This window comes from Episyrphus balteatus, chromosome 3 (genome assembly GCF_945859705.1).
Source record: "Episyrphus balteatus chromosome 3, idEpiBalt1.1, whole genome shotgun sequence".
NCBI lineage: Eukaryota > Metazoa > Arthropoda > Insecta > Diptera > Syrphidae > Episyrphus > Episyrphus balteatus.
The window spans coordinates 130,279,193-130,304,892 of NC_079136.1; the positions used below are offsets into that span (position 1 = coordinate 130,279,193).

Consider the following 25,700-nt stretch of genomic DNA (forward strand, 5'->3'; position numbering starts at 1 on the left):
ATGCAATATTTTTCGGCTCCCGTACTTTTGCCGTGATTTCAGGGAGCTACATATAATGACAAAATACAAAAGTTAAATAAATTTCATTCAATTTCATAAACTCAGGTTAAAACATTGTGAATTTCTGACATACGCTATGAAGAAAAAACTATGAAATTCTAGGTATTTTGGACAAAAAAGTAATATTTATTTATTTAAATTAGTAATAATAATACCATGAAGTTTTACGCTCTTTTGCGATTGGTTTTATAATTAATTCGAAAAGTGATTTTGATGATAAATTACATACATTTTTCTTCTAATCAAATCATATCCATACACTACACATTTTTGTATTCTTTACGCTCAAAAGGCAAAATTAATGAAAAAAGTTACATTTAAAAATTTACATTTCTTTAATAAATTGTTGATATACTTCGTTTTATAAAGTTAAAAAAAACTGTCGAATGAAAAACTAAAGCCTTATTTTTACGCTGTCTTTAAAACAAGATCTAATTTTTTTTATTTAATTTTCCTTCTGAATGCTTCTTATAATATTAAATTCGTTTTGAAGTTTAACATTTGAAACATAATTTCAAACACCCTGAATAGAGAAATAAAAAAGTTACAAAATATTGTACACTCGTAAAACTATACGTGTATTCTTTAAAAAAAGAAAAAAACTTTGTTTGTTTTCTTATAGTTCTTCAAAATAATACCTACTCGCAGACAGCTTGTCTGCTAACAACGAAAAGGTATCCGACAATACTCAAAGGTGGACAACATGTCTACCATGAAAGTTGTAAAATTTTTTCGGTCTCTCATTCTGTTTTGGTAACTTCTTAAAAATATTTATGATTTTACGATAGTCTTCATTCTAAAATTTAATGTCCTTGGGACGACGGAAAGAATTTAATCTTAAACTCCTTATGGTACCATAAATAATCTTGCCTGAAATTGTCCCATAAAAGATGTGACGTTTAAGTGAAAAAAAGTCAATGAAAGTAAAATCTACACCAGCCATTACATGTCAGCCAGTGCCTGTCTAATGGAGCACAATGCTAAGATCAATTAAAAAAAAGAGATGTCCCGTGGTTATGGTTACTAAAATATTTCAAAGGTAGGCAGGCATACCATAGCCCGTAGAGATATATGAAATATCCATACAGTCTACTGAGTTTTTCGATCGTAAACACTCCTAGGAATAGGGCACCCAGCTCAAATGCGTAGGTATCTGATAGCCGAAGGGCGAAGGTGCACAGTTTGAATGATCATCTTTGGTTTATCCACCGCAGCATGATGTAAGCAGAATTCGAATCGAAACAATAGAAGGTGAAAATCGATTTTTTTTCGAAGGTTCTCTGATGTGCGTACACTTACATATACGTAGGTACCGAAGGCATTACGGTTGGGATCAAAAAAGGTATCTAATTTTCAATGTAGACAAATCGGCGCTCTTGCTACATATATCCCAGGTCCCAGCTGCCGAAGCTGTACCTTTGTCATTGGAAAATATCAGGTTTGGCTCTGTTGGCCTGCAGGTTTAGGTATGTGAGAGCGAAACGAAGTGGGCGACTGAATGTCTGCTTTAGATGAGTAGATATCGTTTCAGAGAAGGAAAATTAAATCACGCACACGCATACATTTTTTGAATCCTTATACATATTAGAAAGTAGGCACATCCATATACTTTTGATTACTTGTAATATGATCTATTTTAAAAATCACGTTGTACAGAATATCGGTTGTTACTAATGTTAGGTTAGATGATTAGAAAAACTGCTCTTTACTTTAATTAAAGATTGTTTCCAATCTGTTGATACTAAATGACCAAAAGATATCAACAAATTTTTACTCGTTCCTACACTCAACTACATTATATATAAATATATATAAGGTTGACTTAAACACTGATTAAAAATCCGTCAAAAAACAAATACGTATTTTGCAAACGAAACAGAAAAAAAAATCTCTAAGTCCCCGATAAGTCTACGGCCTGTAACTGTAACATAGGTGGTAATAAATAGTTCCAAGAAATATTGTTATAAAAAAAAATATACTACCTGGAAGTTACAAACACACAACCATTTTGTAAACGAAGGATCAACTACCAACCTAAATATAGGTGCAGAGGTACGGAAAGAAAAAGATTTATTATCCTTCTCAAGCCTTCATGGAATCGCACGTAAAATTCAACCAAAAAATATACATGTGTGTGTGTATATGTAGCTAACGTTTTTGAGCAAAATTAATACTCACATGCCTTACCTTTTTTTTGCTCTGCATTTATGTGACAAAAATATTGTTTGCTGAAGAAGGATTTCGAATTAAACTGTACCTTTTCTTTTGTTCACCTGCAGGTGGGCAGATTTTACCAGTGAATATCCTTTTGAGAAGATTTACACAGGATGTCCATTTTTAGATTTATTTGAAGTAGGTTTGTAGTTGGTAGGTAGTAGTGTTTTCGTTGGGAGATTTAGCAAAAGAATATTAATTAGGAATACCGACAGTTTGTAGGTGTGTGGCAAAAAAACTTAATTGCAATGCAGTGTAGATATATTTATGAATTTATTTCAAGGTGATTTATGATATTTGTTCAATTGAATAGTGAAATATATTTCAGAATGATCACGAATAATGTTAAAATAAATAAATTAGAGCCTAATCCTTAATGATCATACCTCAGTTTTGAACCAAATTCATAGAATTACCTACGTATAAGTAATACACCAATTATATTATTGGAGAAAAATGTTTGAATTATTACCTATTATTTTATTTGTGTTTGCTTCAAGTTTTTCTGGAGGTATTAAAAAGAGCATTTTGTGCTGTAAATCATAAAAATTTCAAATTGATCAAAGGAATTAATTTTCATGGAAGCTTTTGCATCTTGCACAAAATTGGAGTTGTGGTAGTAGTACGAATTCTATTACCCCATTTATAGCCAGATCCAGCAGTTTGTACCACCTCAACTTAAAAACATTTATTTTTTTACATTTTTACACGCAATATAAAATTGTCAAAAACATGTGCACATGTTTGTACTTCAAAAACATCTTTGATTGACAGAACACTGTTTCGGAATCTTCCAACTTACTTTTGAAATTGAATAATATTAAATAACTAAACAAAAATTCAATTTTCCGAAATCATGTAGATCCCAAATTTAGAATTTTAAGTTCAATTTAATGCTTCATTTAGCAATGTTAGAAGTTTCAATAACCTTTTGTTTGATATAAACATTTTTGATCAATTTGAGTTAAAGATCCTTATAGTGTATAAAGTTTAACTAGCGAATTCGAACAGATCTTGATCTTCGATAGCGACTAGCGAATTCGAACAGATCTTGATCTTCGATAGCGATTACGACTACGATTAGTTCTGGGAAAACAAATATGTGAACTTTATTTTATTACTCATACTTATACGTTGTTTCTTGTTTCTTCTGCGTGGAAACAAATAACAAATAACAAAAATAGCGAAACTACGTTGTTGATTTCAACCCCTGAGAAATCGAGTTTTTTTTTTAGTTTAAAAAACGTCGCGTCGCTATGCTCTAGTAAAGCGATGAGATGTGTAATCTGTTCCAAACGAATAGTCTATATCATTGGCAAGGTACAAATATTTTTTTACTTATTTTTTTTCTATTCGCGTGATTAGCTATCATTGTAGCAAAGGTAAGGTAAAAATTACGTCGAACATCAACCCTCTTCACGTTTACTGTCTGGTTGTAGAACATTAAAACTTTACCACAGCAGATTTCCAGCTTCCACAAACTGCTTTTATGAATTACTTAAATCTTCAATAAAAAAAAGTACTCGTGGTTTTAGGAGGGTTCTCTTTATTTTCGCAGCTGCAACCCTGCAATAGAACTCTCACAATAACTGTGAGTACTTTGCGGGTATCACAATATAGGTAAGCAAGGGGACGATTAATATGAACGTTCTTAATATGCTAGAGGGACATGATGGATGGAAATGATGGGCTGAATGTTTTTGCCATTTGCTCTGTAAATAAATATATACATAATTTCAATCATGACTAAATAGAAAATCAGAATTCGACACGATGACGTCATGGATTTCAATCAATTAGTTATCCTGAAAAACCACTATAAGCAAAAAGAAACAAACATTCAGGATATTGTAGTACTGTCACCCTACATCAACCAAACCACTCACCCATTAAAGCATTCGGCCAAAGTGTATACGAATTGCAGGAGGTGTCGAGGGTGCATGCCAAATAATTTTGACAACCATAGATGTCACTTGTGAAAATTATAAATCTAGTAATTTATGAGAGATTTGTGAAAATATTTTAGCAATATGCCGCAGCAGTTTTTTTTGTCAACAATAAAAGCGTAGGTTAGGTCTGTAGCTGTAGGTTTAGCTATGAGGGAAAATATTATGAAGGGGATTAGTTTCATAAAACAGTTCAAACAGAAGTTAAAACTTTTAATCTATCGACCACATGTAGATAGTGGTTGAAAATATGTGTATGTACTTAGAGTGAAAAAAGGGAAGCTTAGTGGTTGACCATAAAAGTGAATAGGCATATCTAACATTGATAAAAACGTATAACTTGGATATCAACACCTAAGTATCCAAATGTTAGAAGAGAAACCTTTCGTTTTTAGCTTAGAAAGTTCTATACATAATGGAAAAAAAAAAACAGAACATTTAATGATGGCTTGATTACACATTTAGGAAGGAACATCAACAAAATTTTATGATGCTGGAAAGTGTTTTAATCGTTTGTTGTCCACTTGCAAATCGAGGGCATTAGTGTTCAGTGTTCTGCAATTTTGATTTTTTTTTCGAAATCACTTTTCGTGAAATTGAAACCAGCTTGCATGTGACATTTTGGCACAATTTTTCCACTTCGACTCGATTTCGAAAAATTGGGTATCGAATAAATAAAATGCCTCCACATAAATATAAGAAGATTTTCCTCTCAAATCAATTTGATTTCTATTAAACTAGCACATTCAAGAAATTAAGAAGAACAAAAAACATGCAGAAACCCGGTTAATTTAATACAAAATCCGTTTGTTTTTAGGTGGTTCTTTTTTCTCCGTGTGTATGCTAAAAATACCATCTCTAAAAAAAAGGACGACCGACTCAGTTGGTATTTCCAGTCCAGATTGGTAAGGCCTTTGAACCCCTCCAAAAAGTAATACATTATAAAATTCCGATACAACCGCGAACTAAGATCCGCTTGAGGGGTTCGCCAAGCCTCTTAATTTTGTATTTTTCCATTGCTGAGGCTGAATGCTGGGTGTTTTGGATTTTCTTGTACCAGGAATTTTTAGACCTACCTTTCTCGGGGATCTCAGGATCTCTCCTTTAAACATAACAAGAGTAATTTAAATAAATTTGAAAAAAATCTAAAACGTATAACAATTTATTGGTTGGCTTCAAATGCTATATTCAATTTTTTTTTTTTTTAATTTCGTTGAAAGTTCATAAATTGATACTTGATACAAAAACGCTCATATTTTGAGACAGACGTATAAAATCAACTGCAATCGTTTGTCCTCGTTGACCTCCAGTTCTATAAACATACCAAATATTATCGTTTTGCCGCTAATTGGGTCAATCAAACATGGTTTGCCTTGACCGCCATCTCTACCTACCATTATCGTTTTGCCACCCCCCGTTTGTGTGTAATTAAAAAAAAAACAAATTTTGCTCTGAAAAATTGAAATTCCCCTAAAATCCCCAAAACACAAACTCGTTTGTCTACCCCGAGTTCTTTCCGTATACCAAAAATCATCGTTTGTTCACCCTCCTTTGAGGAGATATTCCAAAAAATCCCCAAAAATTATTTTTTTTCAAAAATTCAAACGGCCATCGTTAGTCCACCTCGAGAAATGGATGCATACCAAAAATCACCGTTTGTCCCACCAATGTTTAGGAGATATTAAAAAAAAAACAAATTTTCAAAATTCCAATAAAAAAGTACGCATACACCACAGTGTACCTACAGAAAATTTCAAAGTCCCTACAATCGCCAAAAATGATTTTTTTTTTCAAAAAATCAAACGACGATTTTTGGTATATATAAACAACTCGAGGTGGACAAACGACAGAAATTTGAATTTTTGAAAAAAAAGTAAAAGTAGAAAAAGTAATAATACAAACTTTGTTTTTTGAACATCTCCTAAACGTAGGGTGAACAAACGATGGTTTCTTGTTCGTATCCATTTCTCGAGGTGGACAAACGATTGCCGTTTGAATTTTTGAAAAAAAAGTAATTTTTGGGGATTTAAGGGACTTTGAAATTTTCCGTAGGTACACTGTGGTGTATGCGTACTTTTTTATGGGAATTTTTAAAATAAGTTTTTTTTGAATATCTCTTAAGCTTAGGGTGGAAAAACGATGATTTTTGGTATGTATCTATTTCTCGAGGTGGACAAACGATCGATGGCCGTTTGAATTTTTGAAAAAAAAAAAAAAAAATAGTTTTTGGGGATTTGTATGAGAGTTTGTATAAAAAAAATTCTTTTTGGAATATCTTCTAAACGGAGCGTGGACAAACGATGATTTTTGGTATACGTAAAGAACTCGAGGTGGACAAACGCTTACAGTTGATTTTATACGTCTATCTCAAAATTTGAGCTTTTTAGATTTTTCATTTTTCAGACTTCCTATAAAAAAAAGAATGTGTTCTAAAATTTTTGTTCAAGGGTGGACGAACGAAAATTTTGGGTGGACATACATGGACAAACGAATTAGACAAATTTGATTAAAAAAATTTTGAAGTCGCAGTTCTGGCTTCCTGCCAAGTACGCCGACGTACTTTATCTCATTTTCCAATGAAGAGGAAACATTTCCAATAAAAAAAACGTTGCGTTCTTCCCAACATTTTTAAAGAAATTGTTAAGCAACTCACAATGCTGCAATTTTGTTGACAAACTGAATGAATTTTTATCCGAAAAAAAAAATGAAATAAAGTAAGGACAAGAGAAACTACACCTCCGTTGAATCACCACAAGTACAAAATAGAAACGATTAGGCTTTAAATACCTAGGCAAGTTTAGTCAAAAATAAAATTTGCGAAAATCGGAAAAATTACATTTCCTGAGTAAAAACGTAAAATCTTAATCGTATCGTGAAATTAATCTTCCATTTTATAATTTTAATTAATTTCGCTATCGGTTTCTCACTAAAATTTTTCATGATGATGTTTGATCTAATAAATTACATCAGGTTTAACTATCTACCACTAACTTTAAGAAGGAGGCATCCGACATCTACCCAGTCAACTATTAAATTGTAACCCCTTAATTGAAGCAAATGAATTTGCTTTTCCTATTGTCATTACACTCATTCAATATAAATAAGTAAAGAAAATATACTGTGCTATATGATGAAGGAAGGAAAGGGGAACTCAAATATAAATGCGTTTATAAGTTCCTCAAACAGAGATTTTGGCCAATTGCCCAAGAACCAATTAACCGCATACATAAGCGTAAATTTACCATCTACCATCTGCAATACCGGCAAACTGGCGTCTTTTACTTCAAATGCTTTGTTTCCCTATGGGACTCCAATAAAAACAATTCATTTCATCCCCTGGCTACAAAATATTATATGTAAGCAATCAACCCTAGAGTTAGTTCTGTTATAAAAGCAAGTCGACAGCATTTAAAATAGATTCGCAAATGAAGGCGGTAACAATAATAGTTGTTAGCAACTACGTGTACTAATGCATTTCTGATTGCGTCAAAAAAAAAAAAAAAAAAAAAAAAAAAACAGGGGAATGTTTATGTTTAGCCTGGCTTTGCCGCAGTTGATTGACAAGTCGTTGACTTTACTGGTATAGTGAATTTGAGCTACCAGACCGTGGTTATTTAGATAATTCTTTCCAAGTGGATTTGATTTAATACACCTATCTGCTGCAATGGGAAATTTTGTTGTTAAGACAAGGGGTGATGGATAAATTGTAGTGTTTGAATAAATTAAACTTTGACTCACTGAACAATATGCTGCTTGAACAAATATCACATAGCAGCCATGAGAGTCCTCGTTATTAGATGTACTTACGGTTTCAACTTTCGCATGATGTGATTTTTTCAAAATTCTCACACCAGATTTACTCAATTACAATTGACAGTGGTCGCTTTGGGGCACATATTAAGGTATACTTTGAAGTGTCAATTTTTGCGCTTTACAGCGATAATTGCTTTCACTTAAAAAAAAAGTTGAAACCACAACACGCAATATGATTGAATGAGAAGTAAGGGAAGCCTACGGCAGCTTTTAAAGGGCGTGAGGGAAAATTTGATCTCAAAGAAGCTGTCAAACTTCCGTACACGTTCTGTCGCTTAGGTATATAAAAATAATTATAAAGACTATCGTGGGATTTATTTAAATAAGTTTAAAAGAGCTTGAGGATGGATTTTTTCATCATAAGCAATCGCAGTGTGGCTTTGCTGATAGGTAATTGGACTCTTTCGACTGCTAAGTTTGTGTAGTTATCACTTCATAGCCCAAACATGGCTTATAACCCACAGTACGTGAGTTAAAAATTAATTCCTAGTCTGCGGTTTAATTTCTGTCAGACTGACAAATTTTCTGAAAGCGAAATTCCAACCAATTTACAACAAAAGTCGTGACTTGGCGCTACGTTTTTTTAACAATTTTTTTTTTTGCAATACCAAATGGAAGAAAAAAAAAATCACAAAAATACAAACAACAACTGCATCGCGCGACGACCACAGGCCGAAAAGGGTAGTTGGAATAATGGTACGTAGTAAAATTTATTTTTAACAGCCTGCAGGCGGACAGCATCATTCGTCATTGAGCCTTAAGCCCTTCGAATGTAGGCATGCACAGTTTAGTTTTCTTGGCACTCTCCGTATCGTAGTGGTAAGAAAGTCTACACGAATTTGCATGCCAACAATATTTAAAAAGCCATATTTTACGAGATTATCATTAAAACCGGTGGGAGGACGAAATATGAATACATGAGGAAAGACGATACGTGTTCAGACACTAGGTCCTTACAGCTGTGCAAAGCGTTCTGTCTTGGATAAGAACGGTGGCAGTTGCAGCCAGTTAACACAATGGAATGAGACTTTCCAGCAAAAAAATAAATTCGGGTAAAGTCTTTTTTGGCCAGGTTGGTTTTGGTGGTTCGACCGACTACTGCCGACGTTTGTTGTTTTCACACAAAAATTGGGATTTATAAAATCACCAATATCGGCGGATGAAACGTTTGCTCGTCTGTGCTCTCCTTGTTATGCAACAAGACCTGATTAAGTTTGAAGTCTGAGTTATTTTTTTTTTCGCACTCGCACTAACCAATTAACTTTCAACTCGTTTTGATCAGCAGGGAAGCTAATCACGAATTAATTAACAAATTACGCTATGCATGGATGTACAATTCGAAACTCTACTGCAAATTATTGATGCTTTGAGCCAAATGCTCCATTGATATAAAAAATACCTAATACCTAAAAAAATACCATACCTACCTAAGGCAAAAACAGAATACAAAAAATTCTCAAAAACCAGGAGCCAGGAGTATATCACAGTAGGTATAGGTTCTTTGGTGGGTGTTGAAGTGGAAGTAGATTGCTGGGAGAAGGGCGATGCGCTCTATGTTCGTCTGCAGCGACGTTAATTGAAAAGTCAGAAGGAAGAAGGAAAAAAATTCAGATTTACGCTAAAAGTCAAATACAGTCAAAGTCTCCCGCATTTTACATCATCTTATATATTTGAGATTGGTGGTGCTGGTGTGCTGTCCTTAACAGAAGTTTAGTATTATGCAGCCAACAACTTGTAATGAATTTAAATGTGGGGACTTGAATTTGAGAATGCTGTATATAGCTCGACTTTGGGGAGTGAGGACACGCAAAAGCAAAGAGACATAGACTCGGAATGAAATGCATATACATATATAAAAGATGGAAAAGAATTCGTAAAATAAGAAAATCGAATTTTGTAACCAATTTAAGCTTATACATTAAAGAAAGAGATTGCCAAGTATGTGACGTGATTTATTGTTTTGTGTAAAAGTATATAAAAAGGGTAACTTTTTTTAAGGCAACGAAATGAACGTAATGCATATGTATGTAAAAGTATCTTTATCTTAAAACATTATCTAAACTTCACTATAGGAGCTATGTATTCCATACACAAACAAAAAATCATCCTAAAAATCATTGGAGTGAAACTAGATTTCAAGCACAAGTTTATGTGAAAACCATCGCAACTGCATTCAAACGTGCAGAGAAGTATTTCATTCATTTAATTAGATGCATGAAAACTCATTAAGATAAGTACCGAGAAGAAATTGCTCTTTTGGGAGTGTTGAATAATTATTCTGTATGACAGACATAATTGACTGAAGGAGTTCTTCATTAACATCTTAAATGGGATAATGCATTGAGAGATCAAGTTTTCTATATCATTATAAGAACCATAAAAGACTTGAAGACTTTGTGGTATAAAATCGATTTACCTATTGTGTACATTTTGCAGGTAAACTATACGTTAGTGGGAGTGACAGTGCATTTATTTTTGTTTTGATAAAAGAAATATTAACTAAGTAAACGTAAAAAAATGTACGCATTAAGAAATGTGCAAAAATAAAAAAAAAAAAGTTTTATCAGATAGACAGCTACACAGTCATCGAATTTTTTTTTTATTAAAATAAAAAGGAAAAATATTATCGTTAAAATTTTTGTATGTGAAAGGAGACTTTTTAATAAAACCAGTTAACTAATTTCTTTACTTTTTTTTTAATAATACTTCGAATTTCTCAAATTTAAAAGTCAGTTAACTCGTTTTCATACGTTAATATCATTTTCTTAACTTTGGACAATTTTCGGGTTCAAATTGACACTTTTAGTTTGGGTAAGAACGTAAGATTAGTCTAATCTATTTATCAAAGAAAAATGAAATGGATATAAAAGAAAGCAAGTACAAAATAAAACACTGTCCGTGGCTACTACATTTGTTTCTATTTTGGTTGTATTTATATATGTTGTAGTAGTACGAAAATGGTATTACAATATTAAAAACAAGTTGATGTAAAAAAAAAACATAAAGAAATTTTGTACAATATTTTGTATCCAAAAAAATATTGGGTGACATAGCTACCAATCGGTTTTAAACTTAAACGCAATTTTTATTTAATAGTTTGGTCAACAAAACACGAGTAAATATATTTATACTTCTAATAATCTTCAATCAATTGCCCCGGCAATTGAACAAAATTTTTTTAAACATTGGAGTGTATATTTAGAATTAGGTACTAATTGTATAAACAAAATTTAATTAACCAAAAAATCTGGCAATTAAAGAGTTTGGATTCATACCGACGGAAAACAATTAAACCAACAAGTAAATATCTCGTGACGTATAGGTATCAGAGATTTTAGATTTTTTTGAAAAGCCGCTCAATGTAGACGATAGACGATGAGGATATTTATTTATTGAAAGTTTTACAATACTAAGAGCAAAAACACTAAAACCATTATAATATTATTTCCTCATAATCTCAATATCCTTAAAAAAAAAAAACATATTAAATCAAACTGCATATACACACAATAAAATTTTTCCAGGTGAATGATGCGAAACAAAATTACCCCATAAATCATTATATACTGTACCTATACCTATAGAAAAGCTTGAGGGGAGAAGTTATTTTAATTGCCGACAACATTATCCACCTGTTTATATATGATTGTTTTGCACTCAAGGTCTCAAACTAATTAAATTTATATCTACAGAAAAAATAAGTAAAAGTTTCAATGTTTCGATCTGTTCAGTATTGGAATTTTAACTCAAAGGTGGGTGCGACACCGACTCTATAGTAATGTTTGAAATTGTAAAGATTGTCCCATGTGTTATTGTTTACCTACCAAATCGTTCCGATCATTGACGTATTTTTTTTTTATTTTCTGTTTTCTTTTTAATTAAGTAAACCGACAGAATCTCAAATTAGATTTTATAATCCGATTTCGTTTCACTTGTTGGCCTATTTGATGAGCTCACACATATGGTAGTGTGAGAAAGAATAATTTGAAAAAAAAAAAAAAAAAATATTTTATACTAAAATATAAAACTATACACTCACAGAACAATACTATACGCGAAATTAACTAAACTACTTGGATACTTTGATTTAAATCGTTTTTTTTTAATTTGTTTTGTTTCGAAAATAAAATTTTTATCTTTACTTAATAAAGTTTTTTATCGTCAAATCAAAGTTATTCATCTCTAAAACACATTTTTCTCGACTCTATTCTCAGAACCCATCTGAGCAATGCAATAAATTGTTATATCTATTATATAGATTTTTCAACCTGAAGATGATAATAATTTTTACATTTACGTTCAACGAGTGAGTAGAATTAACTAGTAAACTCTCTTTGAAACTTATTTGCTATCTGTTGCAAAGTTTGATTTCAATTAAAAAATTGCGTTGTACTTTTAAATTACGTTGACATAAAAGTGAATTTATTTTAAAATTCGTTTTTTTCAGTGTACCTATTTAAAATAAAATTTTCAATGCATTTATTTTTTTTTTCAAAATGTTTGATTTTATTCGTAAAATCTATGATCATTAATATAAGTTCTTAAATATTTTCTTTTATTAATTTTAATGTTTTTTTTTTGTTTTTTTTTGTTATATATTTATAAACTTGCTGCATTTTCTTTATCATTATTAATATTATTATTATTTTATAATTGTTTACTTAAACTATAAGAAAAAAAATTACTTACTACAACATAGACCCCTTAAGGTTCCTAACAATTCTAAATACAATTTATGATACATTTTCTACAGTGAAATTTATATTATAACTTCAATTTAAAAATTTCAAAAATTAAGTAAATGAAAAAAAAAATTATGTTTTAAATATAATTTTTATGTACAAAGTAATAGTAAACAAAACGTTAATACATTGTTGACTGTGTATGTATTTATCTGTAGGTAACTTATGAAAAGGGAAGACGGAATTCCACTTGTACTAATCAAAAGTAGGTATAAATTAAATTATACATGCATATAAATTTTCGAATGTACTTATTTAAGACAAAACAATATACACATACATTTAAAAAATATATAAATATATGTATTTACAAAAAATGTTGGCTGATGAGAGATGAAAGAACTACTAGCAAAAATTTAAATCAAAATCCAATAAATTCTTTTTTAAACATAAAAAAATATATCTTTTTTAATTTTCAAAACTGTCAGATTTAATTTTTATACTGCTGTGCAAAACATTTTATTTTCTTATTTAACTACATCCTTGTAAGACCTTTAGTTTTTTTTAAACAACTTGCACGGCACTAGTCCGATTTTCGTAGGTTTTCATTTGAGCAACCATTATTATCAGGTTTGTTTTTCCAAAATAAAATTTGTCATAAGTCTAAATTTTAAACAAATTTAAGCTTCCAAAACAAAATTTTTCACAAGTTTAAATTTTAAACAAAATTTAAGCTTCTTGAACAAAAGTAACGGCATACCGCAAGCTGTATTGCTGTATAATTTTGTATCGTTATCCGTAAATCTACCGTTTACCCACATAACTTCAAAATCTTGATTCTTTAATAAAGCTGTTTTATATTTTTTATATTTGCTCCTACATTGAAAAAGAAGAGCATCCTTTGATAGGATGCATAAGCTCAAATTCTTTGTAGAATGCAATACAACTAAAAAATCGAAAATGTATGAGTTATGTCAGATTTTTACACAACGACGATTTAAAAAACATCCAACAAAGCACTCTTGATACAGGGGGATATGGTAATACATTTCTTTTTTTTTCATGTCCGACGGGAAAGATTTTTTGATTATCCAAAAAAATGTTGTGATTAAAACTTGAATTTTTTTTTATTGAAATAAACACAAATATAATGTTTTTCGAAAATGTTTTTAAACAAATGAACAATATTTAAAAACCATGCTTTTTTCTGAAATGTTACTTTGGTCTAGATCTAGACAAACGAAAATAGTTAAAACCAAGAATTTTGTTGTGAAATCCGATACAGATTTTATTTATTAAATTAAACAAACAATTCATTTCCTAACTATTCAAATGTACATGATGACACCTATACATCATTGATGACTTTCAAGATCAAAGATAGGTGTGAGTTATATTGACGCAGCTCCACATCAACCTTTTCAATATTATTATTTTTTTTAGTAATGTACACATGATTTGTGTTTCGGCAGACACAAATATTTTCACATATGTATGAGGAGATAATTTTGAATCTACATTTTAAAATTTTACTGATATGATGAGGTGATAAATTTTTGAGATGCGTTAGCATTAAAATTTATATTTATGCTAATTTTTATGCATGATGTTTCTCTGACCTGACCTTATTCAAACAAAAAAACACCGCTTTCCTGTTATGAAAAGAAAAATGACAAACTGTATATAATACATGTTATAACAATCCGATTTAACTGTTAAAAAAGTGACGTTAAGATTGTTGATAGTATAGGCTCTCTGAAAGTTAAATCTAAACTTTGATTCATTTTCAGCTACAAATTAATAAATTAATCTCCATATTTCTCGTCGTCGAACCGAAAACATCACACAAATATAATATAATTACCATAAATGTTTTAACAAATTCGTGAACGTTTATCATTATTTATACGAATAAAAGATCTCTCATCAGTTATTCCATTTGTTTTTATATATGTGTATATGTTGTTGATAGGTAGGTAGATGTAGGTAGGTTTTGTATTCGAACTGCAAATTGTTATTAAACTTTTTCGAGGTATAGAGAGATAGAGGCTTTAAATCGCTCCACATCACATTATTTTTTAATAAACAATCAAAAAATAAACAAAACGAGTTGTTAATTAATATGACCTCTTATGGGATGTTATGGCTTCCAAATATGCTTAATAAATTTTTTTCTATCACCTATTAATTTACCGACTAATGGTATGCATGACATATGTCATTTTGTAGCGCATGATGATTAAGATCTTTTTATCCATCCGTATAGATATTGTGTTTAATGCAGAAGGGATTACAGTTTAAAACGAAACCAATTAGCATAAGTTTTTTATTTTTTTTTTGTTTAACCATACGAATCAAGACATGAGACGATAAAAGTTTTGATTTTTGTTTTTAGAAAAAGAAGCGTGAAATAATAAATTTTAAGAAAATGATTGCTAATTTTTAAGCTAACTGCTACTGCCGACGGCATCATCATCACCATGATTATTTTGAATAAAAAATAGATTCAGAATTTATGATATTTTGGAGAGATTTGATGAACAATTAAACGTTTTAAGTAAGTGGGAATTATAAATTTTAAAATTTGAATCCGAAATTGAATCTTGTTTTCCAAGACGAATTTGTTTTTTGAAAATGGAACTGCAAGATACAAATATCAATTTTGTTTGTTTTAAACAATTAACTACGGAAAATTAATAAAATTTGATTTACAATATTTTCGGCTTGAAATGTAAAAGAGATGACTTGGTTTTAAAAGTGAAAAATTCAAATGAACAATAATTGACTAACTTAAATCACTTCTGTTTTGCTTATCAATTCTTTATACTACTCCAAATAAAATAGGGGGACATACCAAAACATTCTTAAACAATTAGGTACATCTAACGATAAATCGTTCGTATTTTGAAATGTAAGCTATAAACACAATTGTGTTAGTCGAAAACGATCAAAGAAATAATGTAAATATTTTTTTATTTGAAAAATTTATTTAATATATTATTTATATTATATATTATATTATTTATATTATTTAATATATTATTTACGGTAGTTAACTCCGATTTGAATCACTCAATCCATCTTGTGAGTTTCACCAACTTTTATGAATGCATTTTCAACTGCAGAACTGTTTTTTTTTTCTTTTTTTACGCCACTATCAGAAAATTCTGTTAATTTTTGTTTAATTCTATAAGTTTGTTAGGATTTTATGATTTCACCTTCTACTGATGAACTCCGTTTTTGTGTCAACTGGAGTTGAATTCGTTTGCACAATTAACAATCTTATTAGTTTAACTGGATTCATTTGCAAAATAAAAATTAGTTTTAAACTTGGAGTAAATTACTTAAGTAAACATTTATTTTAAAAATGTATTTTACTTAAGTTACTCTTAATTGACACAGAACTGAAAATGTGTCAACCGACGATATCTTAGAAACCTCCAAAGCAAAAGAGGAGTTTAAACTATATCACTTTCACAGAAATCTGTAAGTATGGATGTTTAAATTTGCTTTCTAACTACAGCAACTGAAGTAAACTTTTTTTTATAGAATTAACACTCAGAATTAAAAAACTGTTTGCCCTAAGTTGATGATTAAAAAAAAAAAACAAACAGCAGAAACAACAAAAATATGTAGGTTTTAGTTTTGTAAGCCTATTTATTTCACCAAACATTTTATGGTTTATAAAATTTCATAGTTTTTGAGTACCGTCGGGTTAGCTTTTCAATATCAATTTAATTGTCCCCAACATAATATATCTTATTTAAAAAGTTCAAGATTTAATTTGATTAAATACCAGCAATACCGTCGGAAGACGTTAATATTTCTTTTTTTTTTTTGGAATTAATGAATCCGTTTCCAAAGTTGACCAGAAGTAGACAGACAGAATAGAAATTAAAAAAAAAAAATTCGCCCACAGAATAAAAATAAAAACAGATTTTTGAAAATATATTTTTTTAATAATATTATTATTTGTTCTTTTTTTTATTTGAAGTTTTTGTCATTCTATCATCTCTCTTCAACGAAAGATATTTCGAAATGTGTATATGTATGTATATAATAAAATATAATCTATATAAAATATAACTTAAAAAAAATAATAATTATTATAATAATTAACTTAAAACTAAATTGAAAAAGGTGCGAGACACACCTTAATTGTTATCCATGCTATTTATTTTTTTTTTTGCATAATGATAATAATTTTTAGTTATAAATTTTACAAAACAAAATGATAGATAAATCAGAGATAAATAAAATTATATAATCATTTTTTATCACACGTTTCTTCACAGTTCGCTTCCTAAATAATTGATATTACTTTCCTTTGCTAATAGTTGCGTTGTTATATTTTTTTGTATTTTTTCTTTGCAATTTAGTAAAAAATAATAATGCGATTAAAAAAGAAAAATTTTTATATATATATAATTTAAAAGGATAACAATTATTTACAAGTATTTATATTATTTATAGCAAGGCAGGAAGGAAAGCAATACCAGTATTGTTGTTGGTGTGTAATCGGAGCGCGAAATCAATACTCTTTATAATTTTTCTGTCTCTTTTTGCATGAACATAAAAAATATATTAGACTACTACTTATATGTCGATTTAATTAATTAATTCAATATTTAATTAAGAAGGAATGTTTCATAGGGAATGAATGAAAAATTAATAACGAGAAGTTTGAGATACAGAAAGTTGTGCTTAGATGAACTTTATATCTTTTTATCCGTAGTTTTTTTTTGTGTCTTTTTGTTTTTTTTTTTTTTTTTAATATACCTATGTGTTTTTTTTTTGTTTAATAAAATCTTATTTCGTAATTTATGTATAATATAATATATATATATAAAATTGAAAATAATTTACAAAGTGGATATATCCAAGAGTCCTGGTGATTCATGCAGTGCGGGAAGGCCATTGGACATAACAACGACAGAATTGCCGCCGCCATCAGGTGAGGATACGATGCCGACAGTGGAAGTAGTAGAGAGCGTGCCAGGAGATGTCATATATCCATGATGATGGGAGACAGAAACTGGTGAGCTTGCTGCGGAAAGCGAAGTACGACCATTAGCATTGGTCACCAAGCTGTTTGGGGCGCCATTCACATAATTGATAAGTAGCGAATTGTGGCTACCTGGCCCGCTCATTTCACTAGGAATGCCACTGCTCAGTGAAGATACTGAAGACGCTGAAGAGGAAGTCGAAACAGACGTCTGATTGAGAAGATGATGGTGATGATGGTGCTGACTGTGACCATGTTGATGAAGGAGCTGATGTTGGTGACTATTTTGGCTGTTATGTTGCTGATGGAGTTGGTGGTGCTGATGCAGGTGATGGTGAAGGCTTGTGGCAGAATTGGCTGAGGCTGAGGGAGCTGAGTTTGAATCCAATGACGTCTGATCGAAACATGTGGCTATTTCTCACATATGGGCGAGGGGGGCCATAGTTCTCATCGATTGTTGATGTTGGTGTTGCTGTTGTAAATCGGGAGACACACTGCTTTGGTAGTGCATTAGGTTTCGTTGGTGTTCTGCCGCTGCTGCTGCCGCCGCAGCTGTAGCCTGCATACCATCTTGTACATGATACATGTTCATGAGGTGACTGAGATCCGATGGCTGTTGGGTGGAACCGTATTCTCGTTTCATTATAAGGTTATTATTGGTGCTTACAGACGATGAACCTTGTGACGAGTTGTGCATAGGACTGGGCGAAACAGGCTCTGATTTAATACTGGAATCGCTGGGACTATGACTTTGGCAGGATAATTGTGAACCAGGTTGACCAGCTAGGCCGTATGGTGACCCCGGCTGTTGTTGGACATTACTATAAGGGGAGCTGGGTTGTTGCAAATTTCCATATGGCGAAGTCTGACCACCAGAAACAGTGCCATACATGCTATATCCAGTCGAAGCCGCCGCATTCATATACGAGTTGAGGGATCCGGCGGCGGCTGCTTGATGCATTTGACCCATATCGTACCGATGATAGTTACCCATGTATGCACTGTGTTGAGTTTGGTAGGCTGCTGCTGATGGATCATGCATCATATAGCCGTTTGGCATATATCCGTTCGGCGCCGTCATTTGGTACATGTCCCTGTTAACTGCTGCAGCCTGTTGCACCGCTGATATGGAAGATGTATTGCGCATTGAATTCGATTCGGACGGTTGTAATAGCGAACCTACTCCAAGTGGGTACTTTTCTTTATTTTTAGTTAGCGTTTTTGTTTTGCGTCTTGGTCGGTACTTGTAATCGGGATGTTCTTTCATATGAACAGCTCGTAACCTCTTTGCTTCGTCTATAAACGGTCGCTTTTCTGCCTCGGAAAGATCCTTCCATTGGGCACCTAACCGTTTAGAGATCTCAGAGTTGTGCATCTTAGGATTATCTGAAGCCATTTTTCTACGTTGGCCTCTAGACCAAACCATAAATGCATTCATTGGCCGCTTAACACGATCGGCGTTTTGTTGGTTTTTATTAGCAGTTGCTGAATTGTTGTTATTGTTAACGTTACCAGAGCCATTATTGCTTCCGTTGCTGCCCATACCACCTTGAGACATTGACGAAAGGTGGTGAGGGTGATGATGCGACTGGCCCGAAGGCGAAGTCATATGATGACCTCCGCTATTGTGCGAAGATTGCGTTGGACTAAGGCCACTAGAACTATGAAGCGGGGAGCCATGCGAACTAACGTGTTGTTGGACGCCATTGTTTGAATTATTGTTTATTGAATTGCCTAAATTAGATTGAAGAGTGTTTACTGATCCACTTCCATTGCTCCCTGTGCTGCTTCCGCCACTGCCACCACTTCCAGGCGTATTACTACTTGACGAAATATGATGCGAGGTCATATGGTGATGATGGTTTGTCAAATGCGATTGCGTCAACTGTGATTGTCCTAAGTTCATCATGCCGAGAGGCCCCAATGCACTGTAGGGTGAAGTTGAATGTCCATGCAGGCCAGCGGATGCATGATGTGGGGGCATTGTGGCATGCAAAATGCCACCTTTCATATCCGATTCCATGGTGAGCATGTTGCTGAACTTTATCCGAATTAAGTATTTGCACTATTTGCGAATGTTTTTTCTTTTATTTTATATCCTTTTTGTTCGCTTGTACAAGCTGAACTTGTACTTGATTGTCACACAACACCCGTTATTTATATTATTTCAAAGACACTTTACTTCTTTTTAAAGACTCTTTTTTTTCTTCTGGATTAAATTCTACCTGAAACCATTCTATTTACTTTTGCAGAACATAATATTTTTACTTATACAAGTTTAATTTAAAACACTTAAAATTCTATGTTATGGCACTTTAAATAAGGAATTTCATAGGCCACTTCACAGTTATGCTACGCGATGTAGGTTTTTCAAATTAAAATAATCATAGCCTGTAAGACTTTATTGTTTATTATTTTGAGTAATTTTGTTAATTCAAACCACCGTTGTAGTTATGCTAAAAGGGATGCGCTACGAGGTATGATAAACAAGCATGTTTTGTTTTAATTGTTTTCGACAGACAACAACTTTTATTTATTTATTATTATTATTTTTTTTGTTATGATCTAAAGGTAAAAATAATGGGCCGTAATCTATTCCGAATAAAACAATGCGGATTTTGCACGATCGTACAGCGGCGGGTACGCGAAACTTTAAACAAAAAACTCACAAAACTATTTAAATTGAAAATCCCTTGTTTTGAGAGGCACAACTATAAAAATCGGGAAGCGTTACGAAAATACCTCCACACCGTACTGAATTAAGCACCTTTCTGTTGTCAGTAAACGTTTTGTAAACCTGTTCGAACTGCCCAAAAACAATTCTTCCCGTGGTAGCTGTCTGTATTCAGTGGTATTTGCTTGTGTGCGTGCGCTTTCGACAGACTTCTCCAATATTACCGTACTTCTTACTCTGGCGTCCATTAGAATTGTGCGACAGAGAAAAATATAGTACTGTTTGCCCCCTCTATGGAAACCAGTATCGCTAATACACCAATACAATCATATTCCACCACTGGTTGGACAGGTTTGGCAAACACACAGCTGTATACGTGAAAACGAATGTCACAGCTAGGGGTGTTATTGACAGTGTGTGAATTTTGGTCTGGTGGCCAGTGCCACTGCCATTGAAATAAATCAAACTGAGCACACACCAACACACCGCGTGTACTGAAGTGGGCTGGATTATGCGCGCCACTTGATGTTACTAAAATAAAAGTGACCAATTAGATTCCGACAATCACTAGCGAGTCAGCAATAAAGAGGGAGGTTCTTATCAGACCTTATGTATAAAAAAAAATTACTTTGGATTATAAGAGGGGATGATCGACATCTATGACTCAAAGCAGAGTACGGAATTATGTTTGGCAGACATTTTACACTGGGATGAATTTTGCACGTGAACCTAGTCGTTGTCGTTACTTGTGTGTTTTATGGAAGACAAATGTGTTAGTGTAGACGTACAAGTTTTGTACTTCTCATTCTCATTGAGAAGCCTTTCGAGAATTTTTATGGAAAGCTATGTTGCCGTTTTGCATCGAGGAGTATCCTTCCAGCACGTTATGGTAGAAAATATCTGCTCATAGGGGTGAAATTAAAATTGGTCTCGTGTTTCGGAATGCGCGGTTTGTTTTTTTCTTTCTTTGTATGTTTTATTACAGATACAATACTTAGATACATTTATAGATGTTTTGAAGGTTTTACTTACTGCTTGCTTTAAGGATAATATAATTAAAATATAATATGTAGTTACGTACGGTACCTACATACCTACCTATTTAAGTATGCTTTCAAAATAGTTGGATAGTTTGTGAGCTTATTTTGACTGCTAATGAATTGCTTAAGCTTTATAGTCACAAATACAGAAAAATTATTAAAATTGACACGTGGTTTATATGCTTTAAAACAAAAACGAAAAAAAAAGAGGAAGTTATAGGTAATATATCGATAAACAATCTGACACTGACATTCAGCATGCCTTAGGAGAATGTGTTTACCATCGTAAGCTTTGCTTTAGAATGCGGACATTCATTCAAATATTCTAGTTAGGTATAAAAAAACCGAAAGAGGGTCGACAGTGATTCAGTACATTCAGACCGATTGTAAGTAGGTACTACTACCAGGACACTCGTTCGTCGGCCAACAAAAGGACCTACAATCGCCATTGTATGCGAAACAAAAAGAATACTCGCCTTTTGATATAAAAAAATGTAAAGTTCGATGACACATTTTCTGTCCCCTTCATGTTATTTGTATTATTGCGCTTGAATTTCGCTTAGACTCTTGTATCTGTGGTCGATGTGTATTTTACCTACATACTGCTGTCACTTTGCCTTCGCCCACAACCACTGCCAGCTACTATTATTATAACAATAACAGACTTTTCGTACATTCAGATTCACTGACTTTTGTTGGCCAACATCAATGAACGTACTACTTCGCCGCCGCCGCCAGTCTCCTGTGGCTGGATTTCTGAATAGAATAAAAAAGTTATGTAGAGAATAATAAAAAAAAAAAAAACAAACAAAATAAAAAAAAGTAAAAATAATTATTACAATGTAGCGCCCTCTTCTCCTTTTTAATTCAATTCAATTCCATTCATTCAGTCTTTTCCTTTTTTTATAACATTTTTCCATTCAAACAATTAAACTCTTCGCAATGACCTTGACTTTGTTTCTTTTCATTCGGGACTTCTGCGTCTGTGTTTACGTATTTTCTATTGTGGCGGTTTATGTTAAACAATTGAAGTATTATAACGGGCACATTGGTTATATATATGCTAACAATTTGCTTGCAGTTAACATAAGGGATCAGTAACTTTGCCTATTGTTGTGCTTGTTAGACAGATAAAAGCGTTCACCTAACCTACCACACTTGTATTGTTGTCATATGCACATACCGGGATGTCATGTGTGCCAATAGAATTCAAAACCTTCACCTTCATTTGTGACGTATAGGTAACTATTATATAGGAATTTTGAACTGATAACTGATCCTATTTATACATTAAAGGTGATATGAGTTGAGTTGTTGTGTGTTAAATTGTATTAGTATTTGAAATGTGGTTTCTAGCAGGTATACATACCTATTCACCGAAGTATACAATTTATTTTTCTATAATTTTATTGTTGTTCACATTGAATGAGTGTTTAACTGAAGAATCATTTTGTTGATCAGAAACAAAAGTCAGTGTAATAATTTACATGCAAAAAGGGACAGTTCGCTAAAGATGTATATGTTTTAATTTTAAAAGATTCAGTTATTTAAGTTTTTTACTTGCAGTTTATTTTGAACTTCCGTGGGCAAGCAGATCTTTCAAATCAATTTTGATTGAATATTTTCAGCTTGTAAGCCCATTTATTAGAAGTTGTATGCGGAATATTCCACCACATATTTTGGCTCGTATTAAACCCAAAAGAAATAAGATCTAAAAAATGGAGTCGGTTTAAATTTATTTGTAGAAAAAAAAAAAATATTTCAAGCATACTTTAATCAAACTTTTAACTTCAAAACAACATTTTTTTGAGTTTTTCAAACCTTTCCAGTATTTTATTCTTGATGAATTACATTTCTATTTATTTTGTCTTAGAACTTTTAAGTTGTTTTTTTCTTTTCAGTTTTTTTTTATGTTAAAAAAAGTTGTTTATGCGAAAAAGGTGAAATGTTGTAGAAATCAACTTTTTAAAACAAAAAGCATGTATGTTGACTCATGTAATAATCTACTTTTTATATCCGGATTTCAATTTTATCAAACTAGATATTCTAATTTTTAATTAAAAATTACATGAAGTGCTGAATTTGATTGAAATAGTAAGTTCTAACGCTAGCGCTGCGCTGGTGCAAACTTAACAAAAACCTTAAAAATATATACTTAAAAGACCAAAACTTTTAAAAACTGTGTAGTGTTGTTATGCATTCACATTATTATTAAGAAGTATAACTCTTACATCGTGTGCATGAATTTGTATATTAATAAAAATTGGCACTAACTATTTTTTTTTTGCTTCCGTATTTCAGTAACGAAGTAAACCGGTTGACAGGCTGCAAGTCGCTAGTATTAAAACCAATAGATCTAAATCATCTTGTGCTTCTTTCAGAGGACAACTTGAACTGTATATAATATCAATGTCATACATCATACAGTATGGGGTAGTATTGTCAGTTTTTGTTTAACCAGAAATCAAAAATGTATGTATTTAAGATACATTGAAATCAGCCCGAACAATTGGCTTAATTTCTTGAACAATCTTTAAACTAAGAGGCACTGAAACAAAAACTAAAATAACACTGGTGAACAAGGTTTTTGTTACAGACACCAAGATATACTTTTCTATAGGTTTTTTGGGTGCTGAGCTCGAAAACGAAGTCAGAACAATTCTATCACATCCCGTTCTTGAGATAATCCCGTTAGAAAATTGAAAATGCCGCTTGTTACCAGTTTTCGAGATTATTTCTTAGCGTTTAGTTATTTGTTTTAGATAAATTTGGAGATAGCAGTTTTAATAAATACCTATCTGTAGGGTAGCCGCAGTTATGGCCTAAATCAATTAAAATCAAAAACGTATCTTACCGGTTGGAATGTTGTTCTCTCAATTTTTTTCTATTGATATAAAAATTACACCATAATTTCATTTTCAAAAGACCGTGTTTTTGAAACTAATAAGAAAATATTATTTGAAAATTTTAAAGAAATCAAAAGAAGTTTAGGCCACGAAGCGCCATTTAAGACGAGAGTGCAAACAGGGATTAGGACTCTCAAAGATGAGCCACGTTGCCCAAAAAACAATCAGTGCTGAAAACGTGAATGCTGTGCAAATCTTTTTGAGAAGTACGTATTTCCTTGACTGTTTCTTTTTTAAAATACCTAGGATAAGCCGCCGCGCCGTGACAAAATACTAAACTTATAAGTGCGCTGCGAACTAAATAAGATTGAGAATAACTGCTCTTTCTGTACACATGTAAGTCGATTGTAAAAATTTAAATGCGTATTTCTCTAAACTATTTTTTCAAAGTCGTTGAAATTCAAAAATCGCTTGTTTGAATCAAATAAATTTAATTAACCTTTTTGAAAACGTAAAAACATTTTGTCAGAAGGTAGTATGTAAGTAATAATATCGATCAAGGACTAGATTGATTATTAAAATCAATCATTATTTCGGGAAAAGTATAATATATTTAATCTAATTAAGACATACAACTTAGCTTGAAGTCTTATTTACAAGAAAGTTGAACTTTTCTATAGAAGTAGTATATAGTTCACCATTTTTATGTGTGGGTCATTAATATAAATGAAGAAAAAGTGAAAAAAATCAGTTAAATAAAATAAAATCACGGGAACCATCTCACCTAAAATTCTAATTGGCTACATAATAATATTTCATGCTTAAATATGTACGATGATAGAAAAAACCAAATGAAGGTATTTACTTAGTACCATTTTTTGAATAACTATTTTTCAACACTAAAAAACACATTGTTTTTCTTTAATTAATATCATTTACTTAAAATTTTTCTGTTCATTCTTGTCTTGTCCAATAAACTGAGCAAATGAAATGGAAATAGAATTTAATTTTTTTCGCTTACAAAAACTCAAACTTTTTGTTTAAATAAAACAAATTGTTTCATGATACCTACTTCTTTTCTCAATTGAGACTCAAGACAAATTGAAATGGCTCCAATCCAAAAGATGCATCTCTTATATCTACAATATGTATATACATTATATATTCACATAAAAAAAAAAACCATTTGGTCAGCCCCAAATGTATCACTCTAATTATATATAAGAGCAAGGAATTGCTATAAGACACAAATAAGATTGAGAGTGATGGACGAAAGAATACAGAAAAAATGTCGAGAATTTGATTCAATATGAACGAGTTCCGGCTTAAGAGACAATTTAATCAGAAAATTGTTCCATGAGCCACCGAATGGCCATTGTCCAACATTGGTTCCAATTACGACAAATCACGACGATCATCT

General features: G+C 31.8%; 2 protein-coding genes across 5 annotated transcripts in view; one reads left to right on the forward strand and one right to left on the reverse strand.

Annotated features, from left to right (window-relative positions):
* LOC129916374 (uncharacterized protein DDB_G0287625-like) overlaps positions 1–25,700 on the forward strand; it is a 145,987-nt gene that overhangs the window by 40,023 nt on the left and 80,264 nt on the right. The gene's annotated exons all lie outside the window — the stretch shown is intronic.
* Positions 15,870–20,494, reverse strand: LOC129916373 (transcription factor Sox-2). Its single transcript, XM_055996259.1, has one exon. It carries the CDS (start codon positions 19,750–19,752, stop codon positions 18,139–18,141), a length of 1,614 nt encoding a protein of 537 aa, XP_055852234.1. The 5' UTR covers positions 19,753–20,494; the 3' UTR covers positions 15,870–18,138.

Coding starts and splice junctions, on each gene's coding strand:
- LOC129916373 (XM_055996259.1), bottom strand. CDS start 19,752: ATGCTCACCATGGAATCGGATATGAAAGGTGGCATTTTGCATGCCACA.